Source organism: Mus musculus, chromosome 19 (genome assembly GCF_000001635.26).
Source record: "Mus musculus strain C57BL/6J chromosome 19, GRCm38.p6 C57BL/6J".
Taxonomy (NCBI): domain Eukaryota; kingdom Metazoa; phylum Chordata; class Mammalia; order Rodentia; family Muridae; genus Mus; species Mus musculus.
This window is the reverse complement of record NC_000085.6, coordinates 60523236-60551215: the sequence shown is the minus strand read 5'-3', so window position 1 is coordinate 60551215 and position 27980 is coordinate 60523236. Positions and strand designations below refer to the sequence as shown.

Sequence of the window (27980 nt, the reverse complement as noted above, 5' to 3'; positions counted from 1 at the left end):
TGGAGCCTGTTTCTCCTGTGATTCTGTTAGCATGTCAGCTGTCCTGGGAGTCCAGCTCTCTTCTGAGTCTCAGTGGTCAGAGTACTCTCCTCTTGCAGGGAAGGTGCACAGCGGTCTGGCGTTCAGACCTGCCTCTGGCTGAAGATGAAGGCCCGAAACAGGGCCTGTCCCAGAAGATGGGTTGCCTCTGAAGTCTGCGTGGTCACCTGCACAGACTGGTCTCCGAGGGACCCAAGACACAAGATGGTTCCCTAACCTGCTCTGGAGGTCAGAGCCCTCCCAGGTGGTCACCTTTCCTCTGGTGGGGAAAGTTCCCGGATGTCTACAGCCCAAAACAGGGCCTGTCCCAGAAGCTGTGTCACTTCTGCAATCCGCACTCTCACCTGCGCAGACTGGTCTCAGAGGGATCTGGGAGACAAGATGGATCCCTCACCTGCTCTGGGGGTTCATAGTTACATTTCTAAGAAAATGTTTAATGAAAATTATTCAACTTTATTCTCTCCCTGAAAGCCAGAATTTTAAACAATTGTGTACTGTATCTGGTGAACATCATGCAATACACCTTTTTTCAAAGCTATGTCTTAACTTTTAAACCTAATTTGTTTTATCATAGCAATATACCTGCTTCCTAAAACACATTAAAGAAAAAAGGGTTATATAATGGTACATAATGTAACAAAATCTTAGGATGTTGCTGATTGGATAATTTTATCAAAAATGCTCTTTTTTATCAAAGACCTCTACATCCATGTTGACTTTATTGCAAAACATGTTCCCTTTTTTGTTTGTTTGTTTATTGTATAGCAAAGAAGGTCAACCCTGGAGTAAACATGCTTTCAGCTGCTTATACTATGAAGCAGTTGGATGGTTTCAGAAACACTAAGCCTTTGCTCTTTACAGTAATGCACAATGAAGTGGCAGTGATTTGGCTGCAGCAGAAGAGACTAGACTCATGGCAGAATAGTAGCTAATAGACTCTTGATAGCAGCAAATATGTAAGAAATATGTGTTACTGGTGTGTGTGCTGGTGTACTTTTGAAGACACACCATACAATTCACAACCCTTGGTTTTATGTCTCTTGAAAACTGAAGGACTTATTCTTTGGACCCTCATCTGTGAAGCCCATTTCCTCTAGTCTGCAATGCCTGTGAAACTCATTGTGCCTAATGTAGTCTGCTTCTGCTCACCCACCATGTTTGTACAAATGAATATTTCCTGCTGTGTTTAAGTCACAGTGCTTTTCATTTCCTACTTGGGCAATACCCAAGGGTACTAGTAGGTGCTGAACATTTTATTTGTAGGCTTTAACTTTTCACAGTTCCTTAATCAGCTTTGAGCTTGGCAATAGAGTAGATTTTGTTGGGAGCTAGTATGTCTAAACACCATTGCTAACCAAGTCACTCATCTTAAAAATGTCTATAATTTGGCTTTAGGGATTGGACATGATTTGGTGAGTAGTAGTATAATGTTTACTAAATACACCTTGCTGTCTGGGCTCTAGATGTTTAAGAGGTGGAGTGTCCCCTGTTGATAAAGTCCAGTTTTATTTGTTTTTGAACTACACATTCTCACTTGTTGCCCAGGCCGTTCTCAGTCTCCGTGGGAGTACAGGGGCTCTTCACTGCACCTTTACTAATTCCAGATAGAAAAGCATTTGCTGTAGCCCACATAAAACTAAAGGCTTTTTGGAGCCTTCAGGCTTAAAGATTTATCATTTATTATTTTCATGTGTATTTGTGCATCCACATGAGTTTATGTGCTTTATATGGGTACAGGACCCTATGGCAGCAAGAAGACAGCATCAGATCCCTGTGAACTGTCATGCGTGAGCTGGAATCCAATCCTGGGTTCCCTATAAGAGCAGTAGGTGCTCTTAACTACTGAGCCATCTCTTCAGCCCCATCTTCAGTTATTTAAATAGTGCAAATGGTTCCTGAGGCCAAAATGTTTAAGATGCAATACAATAAAACTTACTCCAAGATAGATTACAGATTGATATTCACATGTGTATAGAGAGCTATCATACTCTTATTTCTACAAGCAATGTATTTTTCAGAAGGATAGAAAATAATTAAGTGGTGGTTTCAGGGAGTAGGAAGTTAACTTAAAACACTAAACCCATTTGAACTGACTAAAATTTTAAACTAAATAAGGAGGGGGCTGAGGGTTTAGCTGTGGGTTCTGTCCAAAGCACCTGCACTACTTCCCCTAAAAATTGCAAGAAGTTTAGAATAATTATTATTTTTTTCTGCAGCTTGTTTCTTCCTTTTTGATATGATGGATTATTTTTCCAATTAATGTTCAAGCCAAATAATACCATTTTGGAATAGTGAAACTCAACTAGGCATCATTTTTCTCAGTGGGGACCAGAGTTTATTGGATGTAAGTTTTAAAGAGGAACAGTTTGATTAGGATTTTCAAAGTCACATTTATTTCTAGTTTCCTGGAATAGATGGAGTTTATTTTCTCAGACTGTCATAATTTATAGTCCTGTCATTTCAAAGGTTTTGAGTAAGTGCAACATGAAATGTGGAAGTAAAAAAGTTAAGTGTTCTGACATTTGATTTAGCACAAAAAGTACTTTTTAATACTCCTAACCTTTGAGGCTTTATGACTTTGTAAAGGAATAAGGAGTTCAATTGTATTTATTCTCTCTGCTGTTAAATGTGCCTTTTGATCAGTGTTCATGTTTTTTTTAACACTTAGACGAAGTGTCCTTTTATGAAAATGAAAAAAAAATTTTAATGTAATAGCTTTTCAAATTTTTTCTTCTATATGGGTAGAATTTACTTCTTTGAGTGCTGAATATCATTTCCTAAGTTCTTTGAAGCTTCTTTGAGGAAGATGGTGTATGCCAGTCTGTTCATTAAGGGTAGTTAGGCTTGCTTGTGATGCAAGCCATTTCTCCTAAGTTCTCTGGTTGGCGAAGATTGCTTTTTAAAATATGAATGGATTTTTCTAAGTGTTAGGCACATGGCTGCTGTGCACCCTTGCTCATATATAGTTTTACAGTATGTGTCTTTTTTCAAAGCGGTTCCAGATTTTCTCTTATTTTTGCCACATTCTCAGAAATAGCATAGTGTGAGTATTGCTCCTTAGCATAGAAATTGAAATTCAAAGTGATGCATTAGTTGCTCAGTACACTAGAACCTTGATAATACTAAAGTAGAAATTTAGATTTAAACAGTGCTAGGTTAGATTTAGATGTTGTAAAGTTTAGATTTCAAAAGACCCTGCTTTTGAAAAATATACCTCTCCCTGTATCCTGTATTCTAGGCATTGTGGTTAGATTGGAGAAGAGCAGGTAAGGTACAGATTGTTGCCTCAGGGGCTTGCAGTTAGTAGCAGAGATTACTCAGTAGGAGCAGTAAGTGGTTTGCTCCACTGAAGGGAACTCAGATGTTTTGAGAAAGTGACAAAACTTGAAGGAAAAGAGTAAGTTTGGTGAGGCGTGGGTAGAGAGATGTTTGGGCAGACAGAACAACACTGATTCTACTTGGGATTGGTTAGTTGGTCCATGTACTGAGCTGGGTTGTGTATAAGAAAGAAGGTGTAGGCTGTGGAATCAGAAGTAGACAGTGTGCTCTAAATTGAGAGGTGTGAACTTAAGAAAAAAGATGGTAGTGGGGATTTTGGAGTACTAAGAAGTTGCTGGAATCTGATTGAGTCTTAGTGCTTATTAGCTTGGGATCATACTCAAATGGTTAAATATTTCTGAGCTGTTTCCCTCTTATGTATGATAGAGACAACTTTTATTCCACAGGTAGTTAGGAAGACTAGGAAAAGAAATGGGAAGATAAACACCAGACCTTTAAGTACTCTGTAATGAAAGATGAAGTAGAGATAGTTCCCAGCATATATTCCAAGCTCCTAGGTAGAAGCATTATGAGGTGACTCCTTTAGAGGTATTAGAACATTCAACATTTCTCAAATAGCTTAAGGCACAGTTTGTATAATTTTACTTAGTTTATGTGTATGTCTCTGTATATGAGTGGATGGGTACCTGAAGAGGCCAGTTAGAGGGCTGGAATCCTTGGTTCTGGAATTACAGGTTGTGAGCTGCTTGATAGGGTTCTGGGATCCAAACTCAGGTCTTCTGGGAGAACAGCAAGCACCCTTAACCACTGAGCCATTTCTCCAGCCCCCTAATTTCATATGGTTGAACTTGGTACTTAGGAGTCTTAGTGTGGTAGAACATGAAAGCATGATGTTGTCTTTAAGGTCTGGTTGTCAGGTGATGAAGTTTTCAAAGAACAGACCTTATGTGTGGAATGTTTTGTTTTTATATTTTATACCTTCCCATTCCCCAACACTGTGGCTCAGAAATTTTTAGTTCATGTATCTTATCATTTGCTAATATTTTAATCCCTTTAAATTTAACATTTTAAAATTTAATTAATAATTTAATTTAAATTTATTTAATTTAAGTAATTTAATTATAATTTATAATTTAATTATCATTTGCTAAAATTTAATCTTTTAAAATTTAATTAATTTAATCTTTTATTTAGGCTTCTTTAATGTTAAATTAACTTAAAGAATAAAATAAAATAGTACATGGATATAGTTTTGTAAAACATATCATCTTATGGTACTACAACAAAATACCATAGACTGGGCAGTTTAAGTTATTTCTTATATCGGTTTGGAAGCGGAGAAGTTTCTAGATTGAGGTTCTGGCTTATGGGTTCCTGGTGAAGACTCCTCCTGGATTGCAGCTGAAACATTCTCACCAAAGCCTTCTCCGTGCCACATTTTGATAGCAAAGATTTAGAAACCCTTTGTCTCTTTAAGGGCATGGTCTTTGTAGGATGTGGGGCCATGCCCTTATGACTTCATGGAATTTTAATTATTTCCTTACTTCAGTTATAGCTATACTGGGAGACAAGACATGTTCAGTCAACGTACAGTAAATTTGGAGAGGTTCCTTGGTGAATTTGTGACTTAGTATTTTGTAGGAGTGAGTGACGTTAGATGTGCATTATACTGTACTTCAGTCTAGACCTGCAGGTATATGTGAATCATTTGAGTCCTTACTTCTCTTGTTGACAGTTGGTTAACTAGAGAAGCTGTTTACAATGGAGATAAAATTTAAAAATGTATTAGCCACTCTAATAGTGTCTTAAAAGATTGGTTTACTTTATTTTATACTTGTCAGTGCTTTACTTCATTGTATGTTTGTATACCACATGATACAGTGCTTGTGGAGACCAGAAGATAGTATTGGATTCCCTAGAACCAAAGGTTTAGGTGGTTGTCAGCTACCATGTGGGTGATGGAAGCTGAACCTTGGTTCTTTTGTAAGAGGAGCAAGCATGCTTAACTGCTTGACATCAATTCAGCCTCTGGTAGTGTCTAGAGCCTGCTTTACTTACTTGAATTCTGTCCCCCCTAATTCCAGGTCCTAATATGGTTTGATTCCTTTAAGAACTATCTCTAATTCAGTGGTGATTTATTAAAATCATACTTTTTAGCTAATATGTTAAAGCCATATAGTTTTTTAAAGTGACTAAAGTGTCATAGAATAGACTTTGGAACAAAAAAAAATCTGAACTGACTTTAGAGTATAAGTACCTCCCCATTTTAGGTTCTTTCTGAGTTTATATTGCTGGGGTTGAAGAAGTACTTTCAGCTGGTTTCCCAGAGTACTTACGTTGATATTCTTTCCCACAGGCCAGCCCTCCAGACCTCTATATTGAAAGATTTAATATAGCTCTGGGACAGTATATGGGAGCATTGCAGAGCATCGTGCCTCTTTTCATATATATGGTAAGTTAGAGCTCTGTCACCCTTTCTTTCCCAAACCATGCAAGGCTAATTGTGTTCTGTTTTTATTTACTATAGTTATAATTTTTTCCCATTCCTGAGTCAGTTTACAGATGGGTGTGTTTATGAATATGGAGCCTAATTCACCACCTTATTCTTACAGCACATCTAAGTGGAATAAGCCAGAAATTGGAGGTGAGAAAGCTAGAAGGGCATTTCTTCTCCATCCCTCCCACAATTTTCTTTTATTAAATTTGTTCTTTAACAGTTTCATACGTGTATATAGTACATTCTGCATGTGTTTTTCTCTAACCCTCTCTTCCTCTGTGCTGTCCCCCACCCCCCAGGATCCCCACAGGTCTCATTCCTATGTACTTGCTGAGAGGAGACCTTTAAATCCTGTCAGGAAGGAGAGTATTAGATGAGGAAAGCTTGAAACACCTTTGTTCAGAAAAATACCCAAAACAAAAGTAGATGGGGAACATTGTAGGAAATTTGTAAAATACTAGACACAGATTTATTGTCTTTGATAATTAACTTTTATGGATTAATTAGAAAAAAGTCAGCAATACTATGTTTTTGTCTGATATGAATTAGATAGTTCACAGAATACATATACATATATATATCATTAAAAAGGAAAAATATATCATGCCATTGTTAAATGTAACTTACAATTACTTTTAAATTACTCTTTAAAAAGTGCTTGGAAATACTTATTTTTGATGAATCTGTAAAAGAAACAGACCTATAATTTAGAGTAGAAATGAATTGCTAAAATTGCCTTGAAAGACTCAGATTTTATGTGTAAAATTTCTCAAGTTCATAAATAGATATAAACACTAAGTGTATATATACACATATATATGTGTATGTGTGTATATATATACACACACACATGCACGTGCATACATACATTTTAATAGCAGAACATTGGACATATTTGTATTGTCATCAGTTGGGGATTGTTTTAACAATTTGTGGAAAACAAGAAAATAACACAGTTAATACCATGGCATGTTTCTATATTTTTGTGGAGAAATGTCTCCTAGGTCCTAACATTAGGGTAAAAGTGCCAGGTACTAAGCTACAAGCAGTATGTAGTACTCAGTGGGGAGAGGAGTGGTTCCCATGTAAGGAGTGTTTCAAAACAAGTGTATCATGTCATTTTCTCTATAGAATGGGACCTATAAAGCTAAAACACAGGATCAGCTCTGGAAGGCGTTAACCCATTGGCATAGCTGTAGTTTTTAACCAAGGGTTTGCATGTTATTTTTAGATTCCCCTTTAAAAAAAAAAAAAAGCAAAAAACAAACAGAGAGGGAAATACTGCTGAACTAAGAGAGTGACTGAAAAATTTGTTTTCATTCCCTTTGTGTTTTCTACTCTTGGTCATTGAGCTAGCATTTAAAACATGAACACATTTAACAGTTTCAGATTTTTATTTGTTTTCCTAGTCAGGTGGATTTTGGTAAGAAAGGGAAAACTTGATTCAAAGTGACTCTGTTAAATAAGGAATGGCAGTCCATCTTGTAACAGACCTTGAGAGTAGGCAGTTCCCAGGTATGTTGGGAGTCAGGGTTTCTGTTTTATAACTTGCTGTACACCATAGAATTATCTTTTATTGGATATAAATGAAGAACTTTTCCTTTAATCACTGCTTGTGGTTAGCCTGATTAGGGTATCTGCTTCTGAGCAGAGATGGTATCTAGAATTTGGTATAGTGGCCATTACTGAAGGGCCTGTATAAAGGGACTTTTCCTAGTGGCTTCCACTACCTGCTTGCCCTAAGCTTTGGATGCTGAGGAGTGCCTTTCTCGAGTCTTCCTGCATTGCCTTTTGATGCTGGCGATGAGCTTGTTTTTTGTTTTTAAAGATTTATTTATTTATTTATGATGCATACAGTATTATGCCTGTGTCTATGCCTGCAGGCCAGAAGAGGGCACCAGATCTCATTATAAATGGTTATGAGCCACCATGTGATTGCTATGAATTGAATTCAGAACCTTTGGAAGAGAAGTCAGTGCTCTTAACCTCTGAGCTATCTCTCCAGCCCTGGGGATGAACTCTTAAAGGCATGGCACACAGCATGGCTCTGTACTGCACTGTTTCCATATTGTGAAGTTAATAATTGGATCTTTCAACCTCATGCCAAGAAAACCTGTGACTAGGAATGGCTGGGTTTTGCAGTTTGCAGGGCTTTTTTAATTTTATTATTATTTTATTAATCAATATATTTATTCATTCTCTAAAACAGTATTTAGTTCTCCTATTCATGCGAGTGATTACTTTTCCCTATTGATATATAAAAACTTATTTTCTTTTTTTTTTTTCAGAATAAGTTTTACATAGAAACTAAGCTTAACAGAGACTTAAAAGATGACCTTATAAAACTGTTTACGGAACATGTTGCAGAGAAGCACATTTACAGCCTAATGCGTAAGTATACTTTTACTTCCTTTGGGGGTGAGACAGCACTAGCCATGGTCTCCTTTTTCCTTTTTCCCTTTCTTCTCCAGCTCACTCTTACTCTTTTCTTTCATCTGAGAACACTGTCTCTAAACTCCAATATTGACATCTCTAGAGCCAGAGAGCAGGAAGTTAAGTCTACCTCAGTCTATAGAGAGACACGATTGAAACTGGTTTAACAGTCACCTACTGTTCTGGGCCACTTAGGCAGCTCTTTTATTGGACAGTGTACTTGGCCTGTTCTGTGTTGCCATTCCTTCCCTGAGCAGGAGTATGATTAGGAAAGTCACGTGTCACCAGTGACTTCTGAAAGAGCACTGGGTGTCTGTGAAGGCGAGCACAGGCTCTCTCTGGTTCTACTGTTAGTCTAGTGTGGCTGCTATTTACCATGTTAGCAAGTTGCTAGCTTCCTGTGGATTAGCATCTGTAAAATATTTAGTATGGTTGTTTAGATAGCTAATTAGGATCCAGGTTCCAAGCTCATTCAGTCTTTCCCAGTCCCTGGCATTATTTCCTCCTTAAGAGAGTTTCCCTTTCCCGAGTAGACTCCAGGTAAACCATCACTAGTTACTAAGCACCTTCAGAAGCTCATGTTTTGGTCAGTATTCAGCAAGGCAGTCTTTAGTATTCTGTAACTAATGTGGATTGTAGTTTATATTTTATTGAAAACTTTTAGTTGTAATTAGTTGCTGCCACACAGAGGTTTTACTGAAATTTTACAAAGTAATTGTTTTAAAGCTTGACCACAGCTCTTGTTTTCACTTTTGCTTTTAAATGAAGACAAGGATTTATATACTGGGCCGGTTCACTTTTGCAAGGTACAGTTTTCACTCAATAATGTAGATTCAATTGACATCATACTCCCAGAGAGTCCAGAGTCCAAAATAGGAGAACCATAAGCTTGGATTCTAACATGCATTATTTTTAAGACTCGTCAGATACTTACATAAGATTTTTGTACATTAATTCTGAGATATTCCACTTACTTTGGTTTTGAGAGAGGGTCTTGCTTGTGGAAGTTTAAGTAATCCTCCTGCCTGAGTTTCCCAAGTTCTAGATGGTAGAGGTGTACTATTATACCAGCTTCTAGCCATTGGTTATAGCATTGAATACTGACATTGTTTTTAGATTCCTAAAGCACATTTTCTTCTTTGTTAAAATTCCATAGAGAAATGCTACATCTGGTAGAATGTATTTCATTTCTAAATATGTCTTTATACTGTTAATAATTTGGAAGTCAACTTTATTGGACACATAGGAAGAATATTGAAGAGAATTTTGTACTTAGATTGGGTAAGAGTATTTCCTAGTTTGAATTTCTCATAAAATTGATATTTAAAGGCAGATATATCCTTTTCCCAGCAAATGGAAAAAAAAAAACCTTACGTTTTTATAAGTTGGATAAAACTAAACATATTAAATATTTATTGAACAGTTACTAGGTATTATACTAACGATGGAGGACACAGAGAGTGACTGCTAGTCACACTGGTTTTGGTCCCAGGAGAGGAAGCCTTATAAATGTTTTAACAGTTGCATAGGTGATCATCACAAAGATTTTTAAACAGATAATACACACAGTTTACATGTAACAGGACCTCTTCTAGATTCTTTACAAGTATTTAAAGTATTACATTTTATGACACTGTAGGATAAGTGGTCATTACCATAGAAATTGAGTCAGAGAGATAAAAAATAAAGTCCAAAAAGAAAAAAGAAAAAGGGGGCTGCAGAGATGGCTCAGCAGTTAAGAGTACTGACTGCTCTGCCAGAGGTCGTGTGCTCAATTCCCAGCAACCACATAGTGGCTCACAGCTACCTGAAATGGGATCCAATGCACTCTTCCAATGCACTGAAGACAGCTGCAGTGTACTCATATAAATAAAAAACAAATCTTTAAAAAAAAAATAAAGTCCAAACATTAGTGACTCAGGGTTTGTGTCTTGGCTGTAGTGGCTACAGCAAAGCAAGTAAGTATACCCAGTCTCTGTAATGTCTAAAAGTCTGAGCATTAGTTTCCTTTGGCTTTTACACACCTGGACATGCTGCAGTTCCATTTACTGTCATTCGGAAACAGAGGCTTTAGCCAGCAGCATCTTAGTTAACTGCAGTCTGGAATGGGCTTAGTGAGGTGATGTGAACCAGCTGGGGCTTTCTATTGGTGGTTTACATGATTCAGACATTAGTGTGGTTTTTAGTTTTCTCCTACAGTGGATGTTCCAAGATTCAGAAAGTAGCAACTTGGAAACTATAAATGTCTAAACTCCTGGACTCAGAAAAGAATTCTTGCATTCTACTGGGTAAGCGCAGTCACAGAACCTAGGCTCCTGGGGGTAGATCATGTATCCCCATTTCTCAATGGGAGGTGTTTCAAACTAGTCTGGAGTCCATATCTTACACTTAGTAAGCCAAGGCAGAATGATCTTGTGTGCCAAAACCAAATTGGTTTTCAATGCCCTCATGCTCATAAATTATGTTTTGTGAATATTAATGTTGAGGTTCATCATTGTAGGTGAGGCTAGTTTTCTCTCAGTGCTGTGAATGCTCATGTGTCCTTAGAAAATAAACTGACTTATGGTTTTGACTGGTAACAAAATTACTCCCTACAAATTAGTTTTCACCTTGAATTAAACTGAAAGCATAGCTAGGAGGTTTTACATTAGTTAAAGTATTGCTTGGTGCTCTACTGAGCAGATGTGACAATCAAATGTAGCAATTAAGCTGGACATTTCCAGAGAAAGTATAATGTGTTGACTTTTGCAGTTAAAGTTTACTTTGCAGAGTCAAATAACGGTACGATGGCTCCATATGTCAGGTTGCTGTAGAGTAAATGGAGAGAAGTGGCTTTTGTCAGTTATCTTCTGACCTCCACACACATACACACACAATATAAATAAATATAATGAAAATGTGCAATATCATAGCACCAAGGAACATTTGAAACATCAGAGGAGCTCAGGACCCACCAAGATACTTAAGACTTTAATATTATAATTTCAGGACTAGACATTTACCCCTAGGCTTGACACCCTATGATTGATATACATCTGGGAGAAACAGGCTTGTTGAAGGACACGGCTCTTTAATACATGGCTTTCAGAAGAAACCACTTACTAAGATGATACTTTCCTAGTTCCAGTTCCTATTTGAAGGTGGAACATGTACAGGGGCTATAGGGAGTTCAATTTTACAGCCTCTTCTGCCATCAGCTAGCTCTGTGATTTTAGATAGGTGTGTGTGTGTGTGTGTGTGTGTGTGTGTGTGTGTGTGTGTGTGTGTGTGTGTGTGTGGTATAGGGGTCGTTGCTCATCTAGTTTGCAAACAAAGATGACAAAGACTAGCTCTTACTGGGTTCAGTAACCACCGCCCCACCCCCACCCCGAAACACACACCCATTTCATCCTAAGCCGGTCCCAGTTCCTTAGGGGGAAAAAGCTGGAAAATGCTTTAAATTTAAATACTTTATCAAAAGAGTTTCAAGAAGAAGGGATGTTAGCAAATTACTAAAATAACTTATCAACTCTTAATAATCCTTTCTTTACAAGTTGGAGGTTTTATTTTGCTTTATTGAGATATGGAGTCTCTTGTAGGTTAAACTGGCCCAAAACTCTCAAAGATAACCTTGAACTTCTGATCTCCCTTTCACCTTCCTGGTTTCTGTGGTGCTGGGGATCAAACCCAGGACTTTGTACATGATAGGTAGGTAGGTAAAAACTACCAAACTGAGCTATGTCCCAGCTTCTAGTAATATTTATTTTTGAATATAATTATTTACAGTTAGTTCATCCCAAATTTTTTGTACCCATTTCATAAGTCGCATGTGTCTTTAAAATTTGCCGTTACTTCATAGCTGCCAGGTTGACATAGAAATTATGGTAGGGGCTGTTGGCAGAGATTAGGACTTAGCCACAGTTTGAGTATGTAGTTAAGAATGAAGGCCTCAGGCATTGGTCAAAAAAATAGAATAAAACGAGCATTTACATTTGAAGTGCATGCTGAATACCTAAGGCTTTCAGGATATAGACATTCATTTAGAAATTCAGTTTTTAAAAACTATATTTTAGAGTATCATGATTTGTAAGTTTCCATTTATCATCTTTAAAATTTGTCACTCAAAATTAAATTTGTTATCTGTGGATGATGAGATGGGAAGAATAAACAAATCAGCCTGTAACCTTCGTTAGTAAATCTCATGGAAGTTCCTATGTCTGAAGTTACCAAATCCTTGAAGGAAGAAGATACTTTCCATTTTATAAAGGAAAACAGTTAGGTACAAATCTGGTTTATATAAAATTCCACTATTTAGTTTTCTTCTTCCTTTCTTTTTTTCTCCCCTTTCCCTCTTTTGGTTTGAATAGTAAGATAGTGGGCGTTTTGTTTGTTTTTGTCTTTTGCCTTTTGTTTTCGTTTTTTAATCTTAAGAGATTAGAAATGAACAATTTTAGGGCAGTAGCACTTGCTCTGTCCAATAGTTATTAGTGTCTGATGATACAATCTAGAAGTGCTATTAAAGTAATTACTTGTTTTAAAAACGAAGGAAATGTAGTAGGTAATATAAAAGAAAGCTAACTCTTTGTTCACAGTTAAAAGTCAGAGTTAGCTTTGTCGTTGCCACAGTTAGAAAAGTAGAAAAGGTGAATTGTCATCTTCTCTGGCCTTTTGTATAGGAAGGGTTTTTTTGTTTTTTTTGTTTTTTGTTTCCCCAAGAAGATGGAGTTATGGCATTTTCAAAAGTAGGCTTTGATACAGTTAATATATTTGCTATTGGTTGAGTATCCCTAATCTGCAAATCCAGAATGCTCAGAAATCTATATTTACTTTGTTTTTGAGAGGGAGGGTGTCCAGTATGTAGTTATGACTGACCTCTAACTCAGAAAGAGCAGTATTAAAGGCTTTTACCACCATTTCCAGCTGAAATCTGTAGTACTTTGAGCATGACAGAAATTGGAGTATTTCAGATTTGTTGCATTTAGGGATGCTCGAGACTTGTGATCCAAGCATTTTAGACAAGTGATTTGAAGAAAGAAGGGTGTCAGGTGTCATTCATTTTCTTCCCACTTAGGCATGTTGCTACTTTGAGTGCCCTAGAGCTGTTGCTTTAGAAGGCTTCACTTTTCTCAGACTCCTCTCTCTCCACTGCTTTGCTTATTACTGCTGCAGTAACCAGTGCAGACTCTTGTTTTATTGAGTGCTGTGCTGCAGGCTTGTGTAATCTTTTGTGTGTAAGCCCTTGCTCTGTCTTGTGCTGCTCTTTTCTTGTGGTATTTACTCATTTAGCCTTAGAAATACTAATAGAACTTTTACTGTTAGCAAGTGTTACATGCTTTTTTCTTTTATTCTTTTTCATTTGTTTTTTTTTCTTTCTTTTTTCCTCTTCTGATATTTTTTCCCCTTTTTCTTTTTTTTTTTCTTTCTTTTTTCTTTTTTTTTCTTTTTTTTTTTTTTTTTTTTTACCTGTTTTTTCTTCTTATTCCAGCTTTACTTTTAGAAGCCCAGTCAACACCATTTCAGGTCACACCTTCAACTATGGCAAATATTGTGAAAGGCCTGTACACTCTCAGACCAGGTAAACACCTGTCATTTCTGTTGGGATTGGGCTTGTGTTTCTATTTATTACAGCCTTATCCAAGAAGGCAGTTGTCTTTACATGCTTCATGAGGCTATTGGGATTAACCCATTGAGACAATTGGGATTAAGGTAGCAGAAATCCTGGAACTCAAATCAAAGTGAAATGTTGGTTTAGGACTCACTTGGAACTATTTTCTATCAGTAAAAAGCATCTGCTTTGGTTTTTATATCACCTTAAGAGAGATTCACAAAATAATTGGCTGGATACATTTACTGGGTGTGGTGGTGACACTCGCAAGTGCCATCCTTTGTGGTGCTGAGGCAGGAGTGTAGAGTCTGAATGCTGCATACCTAGCTGTTGCAGAACAAAGCATGAAAAATGAAAAGAAAAATGTTTTGTCTTAGTTTTGGCTTTGTTGTTATGCAGTTCCTTCATTTCACACTGTAAATATGCATAGGAATACACACTCAAATTACGTTTTCTAGTACATTACATACAGGCAAGGGATCCAGAGCAGTTGATAAAGGGAACATACATAAACAGTGCTTTTACTTATAAGCAAGACCTGTAAATGACCTTCGTGTGACTATTTCATAGCAAACATATGGTTGCAAAGAAATCCAAAGAGCCCTGCAGCTGCCTTCCTGTTATCTAGCCATTTACAACATGCCCATAGGGGAAGTTTGAGAAATCTCAGGGCAAAACATTGTCCTACAGTCGGTTAACACAAAGGATGCTTTTTAAAAAACAAACAAACAAACAAAAAAACCCACCCAAAACAGAAATTACTATTCTGTGAAATTTTGATATCTAGAGATTCAAAGAAATAAAATGTGAGTGAAGTGTGTTTACCAATAGTAATACCAGTCAACATTTTTCGCTGTAGTTACTCACCACTTGAATTTGATTATTTTAATGAACTCATAACTGATGGTAATTAACTTAAAAGACACTTTAAAATTTGGCTTGCTAAAATAAGAACAAAGTGAAACTGGTATTAAGGAAGTAGATCCAAGAAATAGTCTCTTTCTGAGGCCACTATAAAATGATCAGTGACATGTAGAGTGTCCTGTTTATGCAACTGGCTTTGGTCTTAAACTCTATTCTTTGTTACTTTTAACAAATCATTTGTATAAAATACTTATATAAAGTTACCAAAATATTTTATTACATGTTCTAGTAAGCTGGTATTTTTCTTCTAGTTTTTCTAATATTTGAATTTCATTTTTATAGTGTTATTAAAATGCCTCATGAATATTTCTTGTATACTAGGTTATAGATGATGTTTTTCTTTTATGTTGGAAGTCTTCCCAGTGTAATATGACAAAATCTGCCTTTATTAGCCATGACCTTTTACACATGCAGCAAAATTGCAGAATAAAGCTATTATCACTGTGGGTAGAAGAAAAATGTAGGTGCCTGTTTATCTAAATGCTGTTTTATCCAGGTTGGGTTCTTGTAATAGGATTTATACTCCTTGTGAAGAAAATTCTGTGTTTGAGAATTGTTCTTTTCAAAAGGTGAATTTTATCAGAGGCTAACCTTTTGCTGCCCTAGGCGCTTTCAGAGATGTTATTAAACATGTTTTGACATTTCCATGTCTTGGCAGTACCCATTATGTTCCTGGTCTAGTAAAATTCTAGGCACCTGACAGATAAAGGTTGGAATATTTCAAAGCTGAATTTTAAATGTAGAAGTGTCTTCTGTCACAGGTGTCCTTGATAATGTTAGCCTTTCTGTGCCACAGTCGAGTCACCTTGGGAGGTTTTCAACCTTAGATTCCTGCCCCAACCCACTGGCAATTTGGAGGACTTAGCATTAATGCTAAATTTTCATTAGAGTTTTTAGAAACTCAGCTGGAACCAGCTTCAGCCATCTTACCCTGCTTCTTTTCAGCTACTGTAAACACTTTTGTTTCTTATCTTTATTTTAATAACTAGAAATCACACCAACTGGTGGAAGGATTTGGTTTCTGTGCCTCAGATGATTGGCTAGTCATTACCCAGAAGACCCTAATGACTTTCTAAAACCACATGCCAGAGGGGCACACCACTGAGAGCATTTGCCATGATGCTGAGCAAGGGAGGTGTAGGCTGGGTTGCTCCACTTCCTACACTGCATGTTTCCTTTAACTTAGCTCTTCTCCAATTGGACATTTTCCCCCCCTACTTTTTAACTCTTCATTGGCCCACCACTATGTGGCATCAAAACTGTGGCCATTTCAGATTGCAACTTTTCAAGTGGCTTATGGGCTTACAGAGCATTGGCATGTTCATGGTTTTCCAGTATAAACAGCCACGCTGTTTACAGAGGAATCTTGAAAGCCTTAACCTGAGATATTTGAAAAGGCTGAGCCGTGCTCATGAAGAACCCAGTCAGGAAGGTGAGGGAGGCATCAGTGCCATCCCTGAGTGGAAGACCAGTGTGCATATATGCTTTACTTTGCATAGTAAAATTTAGTATTTACGAGCCTTTTTAATTCTCTGTATCTTTTTTTCTTCAAATTATCCATTCCTGTATTTTACTCATCCCTGAACCTGACATTTTTGTCATGTCTGTTGAAACATATATTCCTATGACCTCTCCTTGCTTTTTTATTTTCTATAGATTATTCTTTTGGTCTCTTCATGATCATGCAGTTTTCCTTACCTTTACTGCTTTGCTCCCTCTCCCACATGGGGTTGTAATTCAACCAGGAGTGAGAAGATTTTTATTTCTAAAGCATCTGCTGGTTCTCTGCCTTCTGAAGTGTGGTCTGGGCTGCTTTGTTGTTTGATTAGTGAGCTCCTAGAGCTGGGGTTGCCCTCAGGCTGCCCTCTCCACATTCTCTTCCATTGGAATTGCCTAGTTATCTCACTTATGTTTGCCTACATCTTTAGAATTTTTTTGTAATATTTACTAAAAAGTTACAGATTCCATTTTCTTGAATCAATCATGTAAAAATGTCCGTTTTCTTTATAATTTTAGATATAATTTTGTATAATATATACAAAAATATTTTTGTATGTTCACCAAAACAGGGCTATACTAGGTTTTATTATTTGGTTTAATTCAACTTTTTGTTATTTAAATAAGAAACTTGTTTGTCTTATTTAAATTATTATTTCCTTGATGAATCATTTGTTTTCCTTGACAGAATGGGTTCAGATGGCTCCGACATTGTTTTCTAAGTTTATTCCAAACATTCTTCCCCCGGCTGTGGAATCTGAACTTTCTGAGTACGCTGCCCAAGATCAAAAGCTTCAAAGAGAACTTATACAGAACGGTTTTACCAGGCAAGTGGGCTTTTCCTTAGTGACGACTTCCCATTTCTCTAGGCTTCTAGCCTGGCCTGGCATACTGCTGAACATCTTGGGCAGAGGAGTCGCTGAGAGCCAGGCCTGCAGGATACTTACTGTGGTGGAAGCTGCTCGTTTCTGTATGCATTGTGGAGAATGGGCAGTTAGACGGACACGTCTCTTCTGGCTTGGAGTTTCTAACATTAATCTTGAGCACAACAAAAACATTATTGAAACATTACAAAGAATTACTATGCATTTTCCCACTAAAATGTCTTTCATGTTTTCTCTAAATCTAAATGTTCTTTAAAAGTAGAGTATCTCTTTATAAATGTTCAGAAAGTTTGCTTCCCTTGCTTTTGGTATATAGGCTTTATTTTTCTAAAATGTTTGCAATTTCTTATTATACCTATATCACAGAAAAATCTGGAAAAGTACAGTTCTTTTTTCTTTTTTTTTTTTGTTTTAATATTTAAATTTAAATGAATTAATATAAAAGTCAGGAAGCAGTTGTTCAAGGATACACTAGTAACTTAAGTTTTCATATTTTTTACGTTTAGCTATCTCACCTATCTTCTGGTATCTGAATACCTAATATTGAGGAAACTTTTTTATAAAAAAGACAGGGATGGACATTCTTCTAAACAATTCTGAGACCAAACTGAATTTCATGGGATCAAAAATCCAGAAAAACAACAATATCCCTGCCCCCCCCCCCAAAAAAAAAAACAAAAAAACAAACAAAAAACCAGCCTTTACCTGTATCACTCACTTCATCTATTTTGGTTAAGAAAAAGAGTTTTGTAATTGTTGTTTAGTATTCTTTGTTGGTCCACAGATGAGATTTTATGGCTTTTTTTCTTTTGTTTTGTCATTATAACATCTTGTAGTCATGAGGTAGTAGAGGCACTGAGAAGTCTACTGGCCATTCACTTCCTTCCCTAACAGCTTATTCCAGAAATGTCAGTGCAGAGGGGTGGTGCTTCAAATGTGAGTAGATGGCTTTTCTCTTTGAGATTGAGGACTCATTTATCTCCCAATATTACTAACTAGAGTATTTGTACACAGAGTGAAGCTATTACTGTTATATTTTTGACAATTTCATGGCTGTCTTTAATGCATCTTAATCATAGTCATCTCTCCATTATCTGCCATATTTCTCAGTATATCTCCTTTTCAACTTCATATCCTCTTTGCCTTTTTGTTTTGTTTTAATAACACAGAATCCAATTATTGCTGTCCATGTGTACATGGGTAGGGTTACCTCCTGGGGTGTAGGCAACTTGCCAGCCCCACACCCTCCATCCCCATCCCAAAGTGACTTTGCCTCCCCTAGCATCCATCTACGGCCTCAGCTAGAGGTGGAGCCTCGGGAATTTCTCCTACCCATATTTATCTTTAAATAATATAAAAATAAACAGTGATTTTTATTTCTACTTGTTGTCTACCTCAACTGATTAAGTAACCATTATTATTAGATTTTTTAATTCAATTTTTTAAAATTATAGATACAAGGAAACATTTAAGTATTCCTTTATATTTACTCCTCCCCTCCCCCAAGTGTGTGTCACTTTAGACTATTAGACATTTTACTTGCTTAACAAGGTACTTACTTAACTAGACCCCAAGTAGTTTTTTTTGGTAATACAAACAGACCTGCAGTGGAGAAGCAAAAATACGCCTCATTCAGTGCTTGTTGGGTGTGTATCTCAGAAATAGCTTGGCTGGATCAAGGGTAGATACAATGCTGCCATTTTGCATAATGCTTTTCATGGCCACAACCGAGCTCTTGAGGTTCATCCAGAGGCATCTCCTAGGCCCCTTTTGGAGACTAGAACACGTGAACAGAGTGTGGAGCTGCTGGGTATATGGCTCTGTCAGTCTTGGGTTGGGAAGAGATGAGTAGCTGACTCTGGACACTATCAGACAGTATTTCTTTTGCTTTAATTTTTCTTTTACTGGGAGGATTAAACTTTGCCTTATAAATAGTTGAAGGCCTATCACTGCTTGGGTCATGGACCTTCTATGTAATGCACTCTCACTCTAATGTTCTCGTTAATCATTAGCTAGCTAGGATTATTTTAGAGAAAAATTATGTTCACTAATGTGAAAGGGGAGAGAAACTCAAACACACAGACTGCCAAATAACACTTTTACTACTTATTTGTAAGTTTTATGTCACCCCTGTTCCAAGCTCTGTATTTGTATCAAGATCTTTGAAATGTTTTTACATAATATGCAAATGTCTTCAGATCTATCCTCTGTATCGGATCTTTAGATGTTGGAAATACAAAAAAGATTAGAATAGACATAGTAAGCTAAAAACATCCGTAGCCTTTCTTGTGAGCAACTGAATTGGCTGGGGAGGGGAAACAGGTTCATGCCTGCTGTCAGAAATTACCTTGTGGAGATTAAGTTTATTGGGAAACAGAAAACATGGGCCTGGGCTAGAATGTACCATACATCTAGTTCCAAGTCCTGACAAACATCTCACAAATAAAATATTCCATCTGAGAAGTGGTATCCTCGGTTTCTGGAGAACCTTGTAAAGATACTGCTGTGTTTTGAGTTGAGATGGTGGCCCCTGAATGTGGGCTTTTTCGTTTCATATCAGAAGACAATGTACAGATGGCAGACTTCACAAATCAGGTATTGTCTTTGCCATTTACACCAATTACTCTGTTCTGCCTGCTGTTATCACATCTGCATTTCAGCCTGTTACTTACCCATCTTTTTTAAAAAAAAAAAGAGAGAAGGTGGGAATGGATGCTTTCTTTAGAAGTAGAGGTTCCCAACACAAAGTTATGTATCTTTGGTTTTAATCAGCATTATAACCATGTAAGTTGCTTTCTGGCTTTGGTATGTCACAAAGTTGGATATTTTCTTTTTAGGCTGTTCAGGGCTATTCCTGGAAAACACAATGGATTTTTTTCTAAATGCTCATTGTAAAGAATCTCATACTTCAGTCATGTAATAATGTTTCCCTGTCATCCATCAAGGATCCTTAGCCTAGCAAGAGATGTCTGTCCTGGTATGAGAGAATGAAAGAATAAACTTTAAAATATCTGGAAAATTATTTAAAAATTATCATTGGTGTAGTAATCAGATACTGTTTTCTTGTTTGATAATTGAAGTGTGGGATGCTTAGATCAGCATTTTAGTAATCATTTGAGATTATGAATTATTGACAAATTTGTTAATTCTCTTATGTGTTAGACACTGAGGCACCAGGGTGGTCAAGAAAGGCAAAGTCCTCACTTTCATGTACTTACTATATAATTCTGTTGGCAAATAAGTAATAAGCTTGCAAAAACACATTTAATTTCAAGGAAAAAAATAAGTGCTGTGAAGAGAATTAGAGAATGAAGTAGAGTTGGGGTTATCAGTGATGTATCAGTGGCCTTCAAGAGGATAACTGAGCTGAGGGGAGGAGAAAGAGACAGCTATGTGACTGTCTTGGGAAGAGAGTGGTAAACAGAAAAAGATCACTAGCTCCAAAGCAAGCTGGAAAATGAGGTGGAAAAGACAGGCCAGAGCCTTGACACTGGACTGGGAAATGAATTGGAATTGATTTTGAACTAATGGAAAGCTATGATGGGTTTTAATCAGAGGTGTGAACTATCTTACTTATACCTTTATATATGTTGCTCTTATCAAGAATAATAGGAAGCTTGAAGATAGTGTGGGGATGGAGCTGAACGTATATTGTATTGTGGATATGGTAAATTTTCATTATGTCTCTAATGATAAAGATGCTGGGCCTTCAAATCTCAGAAATCAGAGCTGCCTATAAATCTGAGTGAGAGCCACAGAGCTGGTATGCTCTGCATCTTAGAAAAGAAGGAAGAATGTATATAGAGAAGAAAAAGTGGCTTGTGACATTATTCAGCAGAGCCAACAACAGTGAATAGGAGAAAGCTCAGAAGAAGCTAAGAAAAGAAAGAGTTCAGGAAAGATGGTTTGAGTTTCATCTTTGGTTGACTAACAAGCAACTGGCGCCCTTACTACTCATTGCTTAAGCATTGGAGTCTGAGTTAGTGTCTGGGAAGCCAGAAATGGGATTCATGGGTGACTTATAGCCCGTTCACAACCACTCTTAACTGTAGTGCAGAACTTGACTGCAGTAGGCTGGGTATTATATCTGAAGATTTGTGTTTTCCACCCCAAAGGTCTTCAAGCACCATAGATTAGGACTTCCAAAGGCTTTGAGACTCTCAAAGTCTCAGTTTGGGGCCTGAGGGGAAGATTTTTAACTTCTGTTTGATAATTAAAGTTTTTGCTAGTTCATGCAGGTTACTAGGGATATTGTTAGCAGAATCCTGAGTTGTTTTTAAAACATGTATGTTAGTTTGCACCTGTTTCTAGTACTCAGTGTAACGTATTTATAGATGATCCTCCATCGAATAACTTTGTATATTTAACAGACTATATATACCCTTGAGCTAAGAATACTCAGGGTAAAAGACTCAGCTGATGTTCAGTGTATTTAAACAGGCTGTTGGGTTAGAACCTTAATTAAGCATTTGCTATTTGCACTATCACATACATCAGTTTATTTCTGTTGGTTTTGTGTGTAAAGAAGCCAGTGAGTTTTGTTGACTGCTTCCTCTTTTCTTATCCCTAGAGGTGATCAGTCCCGGAAGAGAGCTGGAGATGAGTTGGCTTATAGTAAGTGATAATGTTTTTCCTGTTTTGATGGGTTCATGACATGGGCCAGCTTCTAGGGATGAGTATGGAGACCATGTGGGTAGGAGTATAGTCTAGATGGCACAGCTTAGCATGTGGAGTTGGGTTCATTCAGGCCTTGGGCTTAAGCAGGTGCCAAGAGACCACCCAGATTCTTTATCATACTCAGCTCAGGGGTGAGGTGATGCCCCAAGATCAGTCCCTGGTGATATTGGTTCATTGTCACTTTTCTCAGAACTGTGTTGCTTTTCAAAGTTTTTAAAATAAACACACCAGGGCATACAGATCAGGAGGAAAATGGGCTTGCATGTGCAGAGTGTCTGTCCCTCATGGTTTTTCTTCTTCTGACTTTTTTTCAGACAGTCCATCTGCTTGTGCAAGTTCCAGGGGGTATAGATAGTGACGGTTGAACTATGTTTCTCCCAAGAGAAGACACACTGGAGCTACAGAAACTGTTCCAGGCACAGTGAGGCCTGCACCACTCAGGAGCTCTGTCAAAGGCTGTTCTCAGAGAGGATACCGGACTTCTTTCTTTGATTTTTCAGTTTTTAAAAACAAGAACTAACAAAAACAATTGCTGCTAGACTGGGGGGTGATTATGAAATGGGACAATCTTTTATCTACAGAGCAAGTGTCTTGGAGAGTGGCCGTTGATAAAGTGAAGCTCAATGTTTGAATCAGCTTCCTCCAGAAATACAAGAACGAAAGAATCTTTTTGTTTTGTTTTGTTTTGTTTTGTTTTTTTTAAAAGCACTCATCTTGTTCATTTGTGGACTTGGAACATGGTGTCTCATGTCAAGATATCTTTGCTTAAAACCAAGCAGATGTTATAATACAGTGTTTTCACCCATGCCCCAAACAATCTGTTTTAAATTCAGATTGGTCTGTGTTTAGCAGTTAGCCTTGTGGAGGAAAATGCTAATAACTGCTTTTACTATTTCTTTCCCTATTAATTCCCGTTTTCAACTGTGTGCCTTGAGCTTTGTGCACTTTGCAGCTATGTGACCATGTCATCAATCTCACGATGCTTCCTGAAGAAGTTGATGTCTCAGACCGGCTCACCAAAGCCTCTGGTATGGCTTTGTGTTTGTAGCAGAACCTGATTGAGAAAATGGAAGCACTTGAGGCTGGTCAGAATTTACCCTGCTGTCCCAGCTCTCATGGGGACCAACTCTTACTGAGTGGTTTCCATTCTGCTACTGCCTCACCCGATATCAGCCTCGAGTGGAGTGGAGCCCTGTTTTCAGGCTATGATACTGTAGAGACTGCCAACAGTGGGAGCTACTCCCTGGATCCCTCTTGGGCCGAGTAGTTTTTAAAGCCAAATATGGTGAATAGTTCTTGGCCCATCTCATTTTAATGGGTGCGTTTAATACATATAAAAGGTCAGCTCCACTCTGTATCTTGTAAACATCATGTTTGATATTTGAATGCACCAGGGAGAGTGTGCTGTTTGAAGGCTCCGGTAAAGCTATATTACCTGTTTTGCTACACCAACAGTGCAACAAAACAACAGTTCTTCGCAAAAGTCTGAAGCTTATTTAGTTGTGTCTCAATAATAAACAAAACTAGACATGGCAAGGGAAAAGTATTTTCCTTCTCAGTTTTGCTTGAATGTGAAGTGAGCGTTGGCTTTGTGCTACCAGGCTCCATCTGACAGTGATGCTGACCATTCAGAGAATGCCTCCCCCCAAGCTACTGCTACCATCTCAGTGGGCAGCAGAGTTAGAAATGGAATACCAGGGACAAGAACATTACCCAGTAGCAGTCCTGTGTTTGTAAACAATGTTCCAGGGGAAGAACAGTTAAAAGCTGATAGCTTGAATCTTTCAGGTACTTGTCTGCAGTTGGTAGAATTTATGGGGGGGGGGGGGTTAATTGGCTTCATTCCATTTGGGTTATATTGAAGAATCTGAGTAGGGACAAGTGGACTCATACTATGGTCTGTACAGCCTTTTCTGCTCTAATGTCGAGGGGAAAGTTTTCATTTTATCAAAAAGCCCAGTTTACTTTTCTGATGGAATGCTCACCACAGAGTTGTAAATATCATTTTGAACTGGTTTCTTCTACACAGCTTTAATATTTTTGACAATAGTAAAGTTGGAACACTTCTTGAAACATAATAGGTTAGTGGTTCCGTGTCTTAATTATACCCTCCCCCCCCCCCAGGAGAGAGTGCTCTTCTTTTTCTCTAAAAGAATTTTGCCTATATAAAAGCATTATATTAAATAAATTGGCATTAACGTGGGTGCTGTTGTGTTAGTAAATTAATGGAGAAACAGTCATACTAATTCTGTGTTAGCACAAAATAGGCAGGGAAAACCTGTGAAGTTCTTGTTCTCTGAGTCAGAGCTGGGTGGGTACCACTGTGCTGGTACTGAAAGGCGTGGGGCAGGAAAGTGAGTGTGCTGCTGATGGATTCGTCCTGGTAACCAGTAAGTTAAGCAAGGCTTTACAGTTTGTAAAACTTCAGCTGAAATGGACACTTCTTGTTAACTGAAATCTCTACAGGAGTCTTAGTCGCCAACTATGAGGAAATAAAATCTGTTCACTCTCATTTTGTATTTCCTGAAAGTATTTTCATGTGTACTTGTGGTCTTGCAAGTACAGTTTTTCTATCCCTGCTGAGGACCGCTTTCTCAATCAGATCCTTAAAGCTCAAATTTTGTGTAGCTCAGTTAGTCACTGAAATACAGTTGATTTGGCTAAAGGGCAAATGTGTACATTTGCCTAAAAGGCCTTTAAAAAATTAAAAGCCAGGAGGGTTATCTTCAAGTAATGGTTTGAAAGAATAAACAGATGATGGTGTTGAGAGACAATGCTCATTTTAAAAGTTGACCTTACACTTGGGTCACCATGTTATCTACTGACCTGCTGTCATAACTGCATTCTGACCTGGCAGGAATTATTTTCTTGGGGGCCAGAAAGTAAAATTTAGTGGTCTGACTTGCCTAATAGTTCCTAGGCAGGGTTGTTCACTTACATGCGCAATTAGTAATGATTGTGCATTACTAAAATTTCTCAAGGTCTTTTATTACAAGTCACTCATTCCCCTTTTTGCTAGTGTGAAGTTGGTTTGTATGTATGTAGGTGAGACTGCAGAGGAATGGATGTCCCTGGTCATGACATGACACTGTGTATGTCTCTAGAGCCCAGTTTTGTCTAGCTGCTGCCCTCTTGTCGTTTACTTTCTGTCAGGTTGCAAATTTGCACACATGAATGATCCCTCAGGAACAGTTTGCACACTCCTCACCTCAGTATACTCTGTATAGACCAAACAGCATTAAAGGTTATCAGCACAAGAGGCTTCCTACACCTACTAGCAGAGGCCATGGTGAGCTTGCAGACAAAACTGGTTTCTGCAGGTAATGGGAAGAGGAGCACATACAGAGTTTGTTTAAGTGACCTCCCACTTCTCCCTATAACCAGAGTAAGAAACCTTCCAGATTTTGTTGGCTTATTAGAACTATGGTTTTTTGTTTGTTTTTGTTTTTTTCTTCTTTTCTGCTTCCCCTCTCTCACAGTAATTATTTCTATGGTTAGTATGTAGGGGAATTGCCCTTGAGCTAAGATTCAACTGTTCATTAAGCAGCTATCATTAAACTAAGCATTATGCAATGAATATGCACTAATCTGAGATAAGAAACAACTAAAAAAGAAAAAAACAAACCGTGCATTAGCTATTCATCTGTTAGAGTTTGTTTTTTAATGGTATATTCTTGAGCTTTTAGCTTGGAATATTGTTTGCTTTTATCCAAGTATAGGTTTCTTAGGGGGATGTTAAAATTCAAGGTTGGAATGTGACACCCTTAACTGACATCTGAAGTATCAACTTTTTCTGTTGATGACTGCTTTTAGTATAATACTGTGCAAAATGTTCATTTTTACCAGAATTTCAAGCAGAAATCATAGGGAAATCTTAGAGAAATGGCTCTGTTGTGCTTTTATTACCACATGGAAATTTTCCTTGGCTTCTGACCCCAAGAATATTTGGAAGGAGGTGTTTGTTCTTTCCCAAAGGAAATGCTCCCTCTCTGGTCCCCTGCTGCTTAGCTGCAGTCACTGCCTCATCCCTCCTGCACTATTGAAGACCTTAAACCTCCTTCCAGAGTCAGTGATGGGTCTGCCCCCTTCGTGCAGGACCAATCTCTCTGCCTTGAAGATCTTTTAGGCTTGGTCTGCTGGATTACACCTCTTGGAAGGTTGTCAGCATGGCTCTTGGGTTAAGAGTTGAGTGACTTGTAAAACAAAACAAAACAAAACCCTTTGTATTGATTGTGACTACTAAACTCAGTAAGACTGGGTGTTCTCCTCAAGGTGGTGATGCTGTTGGTTCTTTTTAGTCTTATATGTTAATGTTACAGCCATGGATATTCAGAGAAATTATTTGAACATCAAGTCCTGGGAAATTGGCTCAAATAAATGCTTATACAAAATTTGGAGATCATGTGCAGGCTAAAGGAGTTTGCCACCCACCAGCATAGCAGAGCAAATGAAGCATTGCTGTCTTTTTTCCTGACATTTGTCATCTGGCACTGTCCTTTACTACTTATTTGCTGAACGTGACTAAAGCGCTTCCTGAGCTGGGGTACAAAGCTGCTGGCCTGGGCTCTCTCCTTATAAACATATGGTAGATTTTGAATCGCTCCTCTGTATTAGTTGTATATTCTCACTCTAAAGTATTGTGGTTAATGAAAAATAAATCTTGTACAGATGTCATTAAACTTGCTTTTTAAGTTTTGTGCAGGTGTTCCTGGGTTTGATACCTGGTTTAACTGTTGTAACATGGGCGTTCAGTTCCACTTACAGGGTGCTCTGTAACATGGTAGCTACAACTCAGACACAGTCAGCCATAACCTCTCTATCAGTGACTACAAAACTGTTTTACATGTGCTTTAGGCATAATAGTATGTTTATACACATGTACTGTGGTTATAGTTTGTGTACTATAGGCATATAGTGCATATTATGAATGTACTGTAGGTGATTCTAAGCATGCTGTAGGTGGTATAGTATGTATGTGCACATTTACTGTGAGTGTTCATAGTGTGTATGTACACATACTGTAGATATAGTGTATAGACATGAATGTACTATAGGTGTAGTGTTGCACATGTACTGTAGGCATACATGGTGTGTGTGTGTGTACAGTGCGCTTTGGGCATACATAGTGTGAGTGTACACATTTGCTATAGGCATATATTATGTACATGATTTCCTTGGTGGAGGAACCCAGAGTCTTACAAGCATTTAATAACACTGTGACTGTTGTAAACATCTCATTTCCTTTTGGATTAATATGTGAGTCTGGTTCAAAGACCAAAAGGCTTGTTTTAAATATAATTTAAAACCTCATATGGGAGTATAAACAGATGAAAATACTATTGAAAGAAGAAAAAATAGAAGGAACTTGCTGTACCAAAAAGATACATCACATTTTCAGAAGCATTATTAAATTTAAAGCAGTTATAATGGTGTAAACATAGCTGGGTTAATGGGAAATGGGTAAAAAAATAGGATTGACGGCATACATTAACAATGGCTTTTAAGAGTTATTCTGGCCACGAGGAATTGTTCATTGAAAACTGTTGGAGAAAATTAAATTGATTGCTGTCAGCCCATTCATCAAAGAAAGTGCAGATGGACTAAAAATTAAATTTAAAAGCATAGCACAAAAAAGTCAGTATGACTCCCCATCTCCAGGAACTGAGAAGTTTCTTTGAAGGGCAATTATGAGACACAAGAGACACAAGTGCTGTAGATGTGTCATCTGCCTTTGTGCTCTGTGGAGGGTTCAGCGTGTGTATTTATGGATACATTTTTAAAATTTTAATTTATGTATGTGGCCTGCATGAATTTATATGTACCATGTCCATACAGAGGCCAGAAGACCACTAATCTAGAACTAGGACATCAGTTCTCAACTTGTGAGTTGTTAGGGGGTCAAACAACCTTTTAAGAGGGATGGCATATCAGAAATCCTGCCTATCTGATATTTATATTATGATTCATAACTAGCAAAAATTATAATTTTGACATAAATGAAAATGATTTTATAGTTAGGGGTCACCATAACATGAACTATATTAACGGCAGTTTTCAGAAGGTTGAAAACCACTAAACTAGAGATAGTTACAAGTTTATGGGTGTGCCAGGCATGGTGTCCCACGCCTTTAATCCCAGCACTCGGGAGGCAGAGGCAGGCGGATTT

The 27980-nt window shown here is 37.6% G+C and overlaps 1 protein-coding gene and 1 long non-coding RNA gene across 5 annotated transcripts in view; both read left to right on the top strand.

Moving 5' to 3' along the window:
- Cacul1 (CDK2 associated, cullin domain 1) overlaps positions 1–26520 on the top strand; it is a 56328-nt gene extending 29808 nt beyond the window's left edge. The window contains exons 4-9 of one of the 4 annotated variants that reach the window (NM_030197.2): positions 5675–5770; positions 8104–8206; positions 13713–13802; positions 16942–17080; positions 21708–21751; positions 22129–26520. In NM_030197.2, the coding sequence (NP_084473.1) occupies positions 5675–5770; positions 8104–8206; positions 13713–13802; positions 16942–17080; positions 21708–21751; positions 22129–22169 (513 nt within the window). In that variant the 3' untranslated portion in view covers positions 22170–26520. The remainder of the gene's footprint in view (positions 1–5674; positions 5771–8103; positions 8207–13712; positions 13803–16941; positions 17081–21707; positions 21752–22128) is intronic. The other 3 variants (XM_006527468.4, NM_001172096.1, NM_001172097.1) reach the window with 3 other exon arrangements.
- Positions 104–3786, top strand: Gm41884. The gene is made up of 2 exons (XR_877980.1): positions 104–267; positions 2256–3786. It is a non-coding gene; the product is annotated as a predicted gene, 41884 (long non-coding RNA).
- Positions 26521–27980: the final 1460 nt, after the last annotated feature.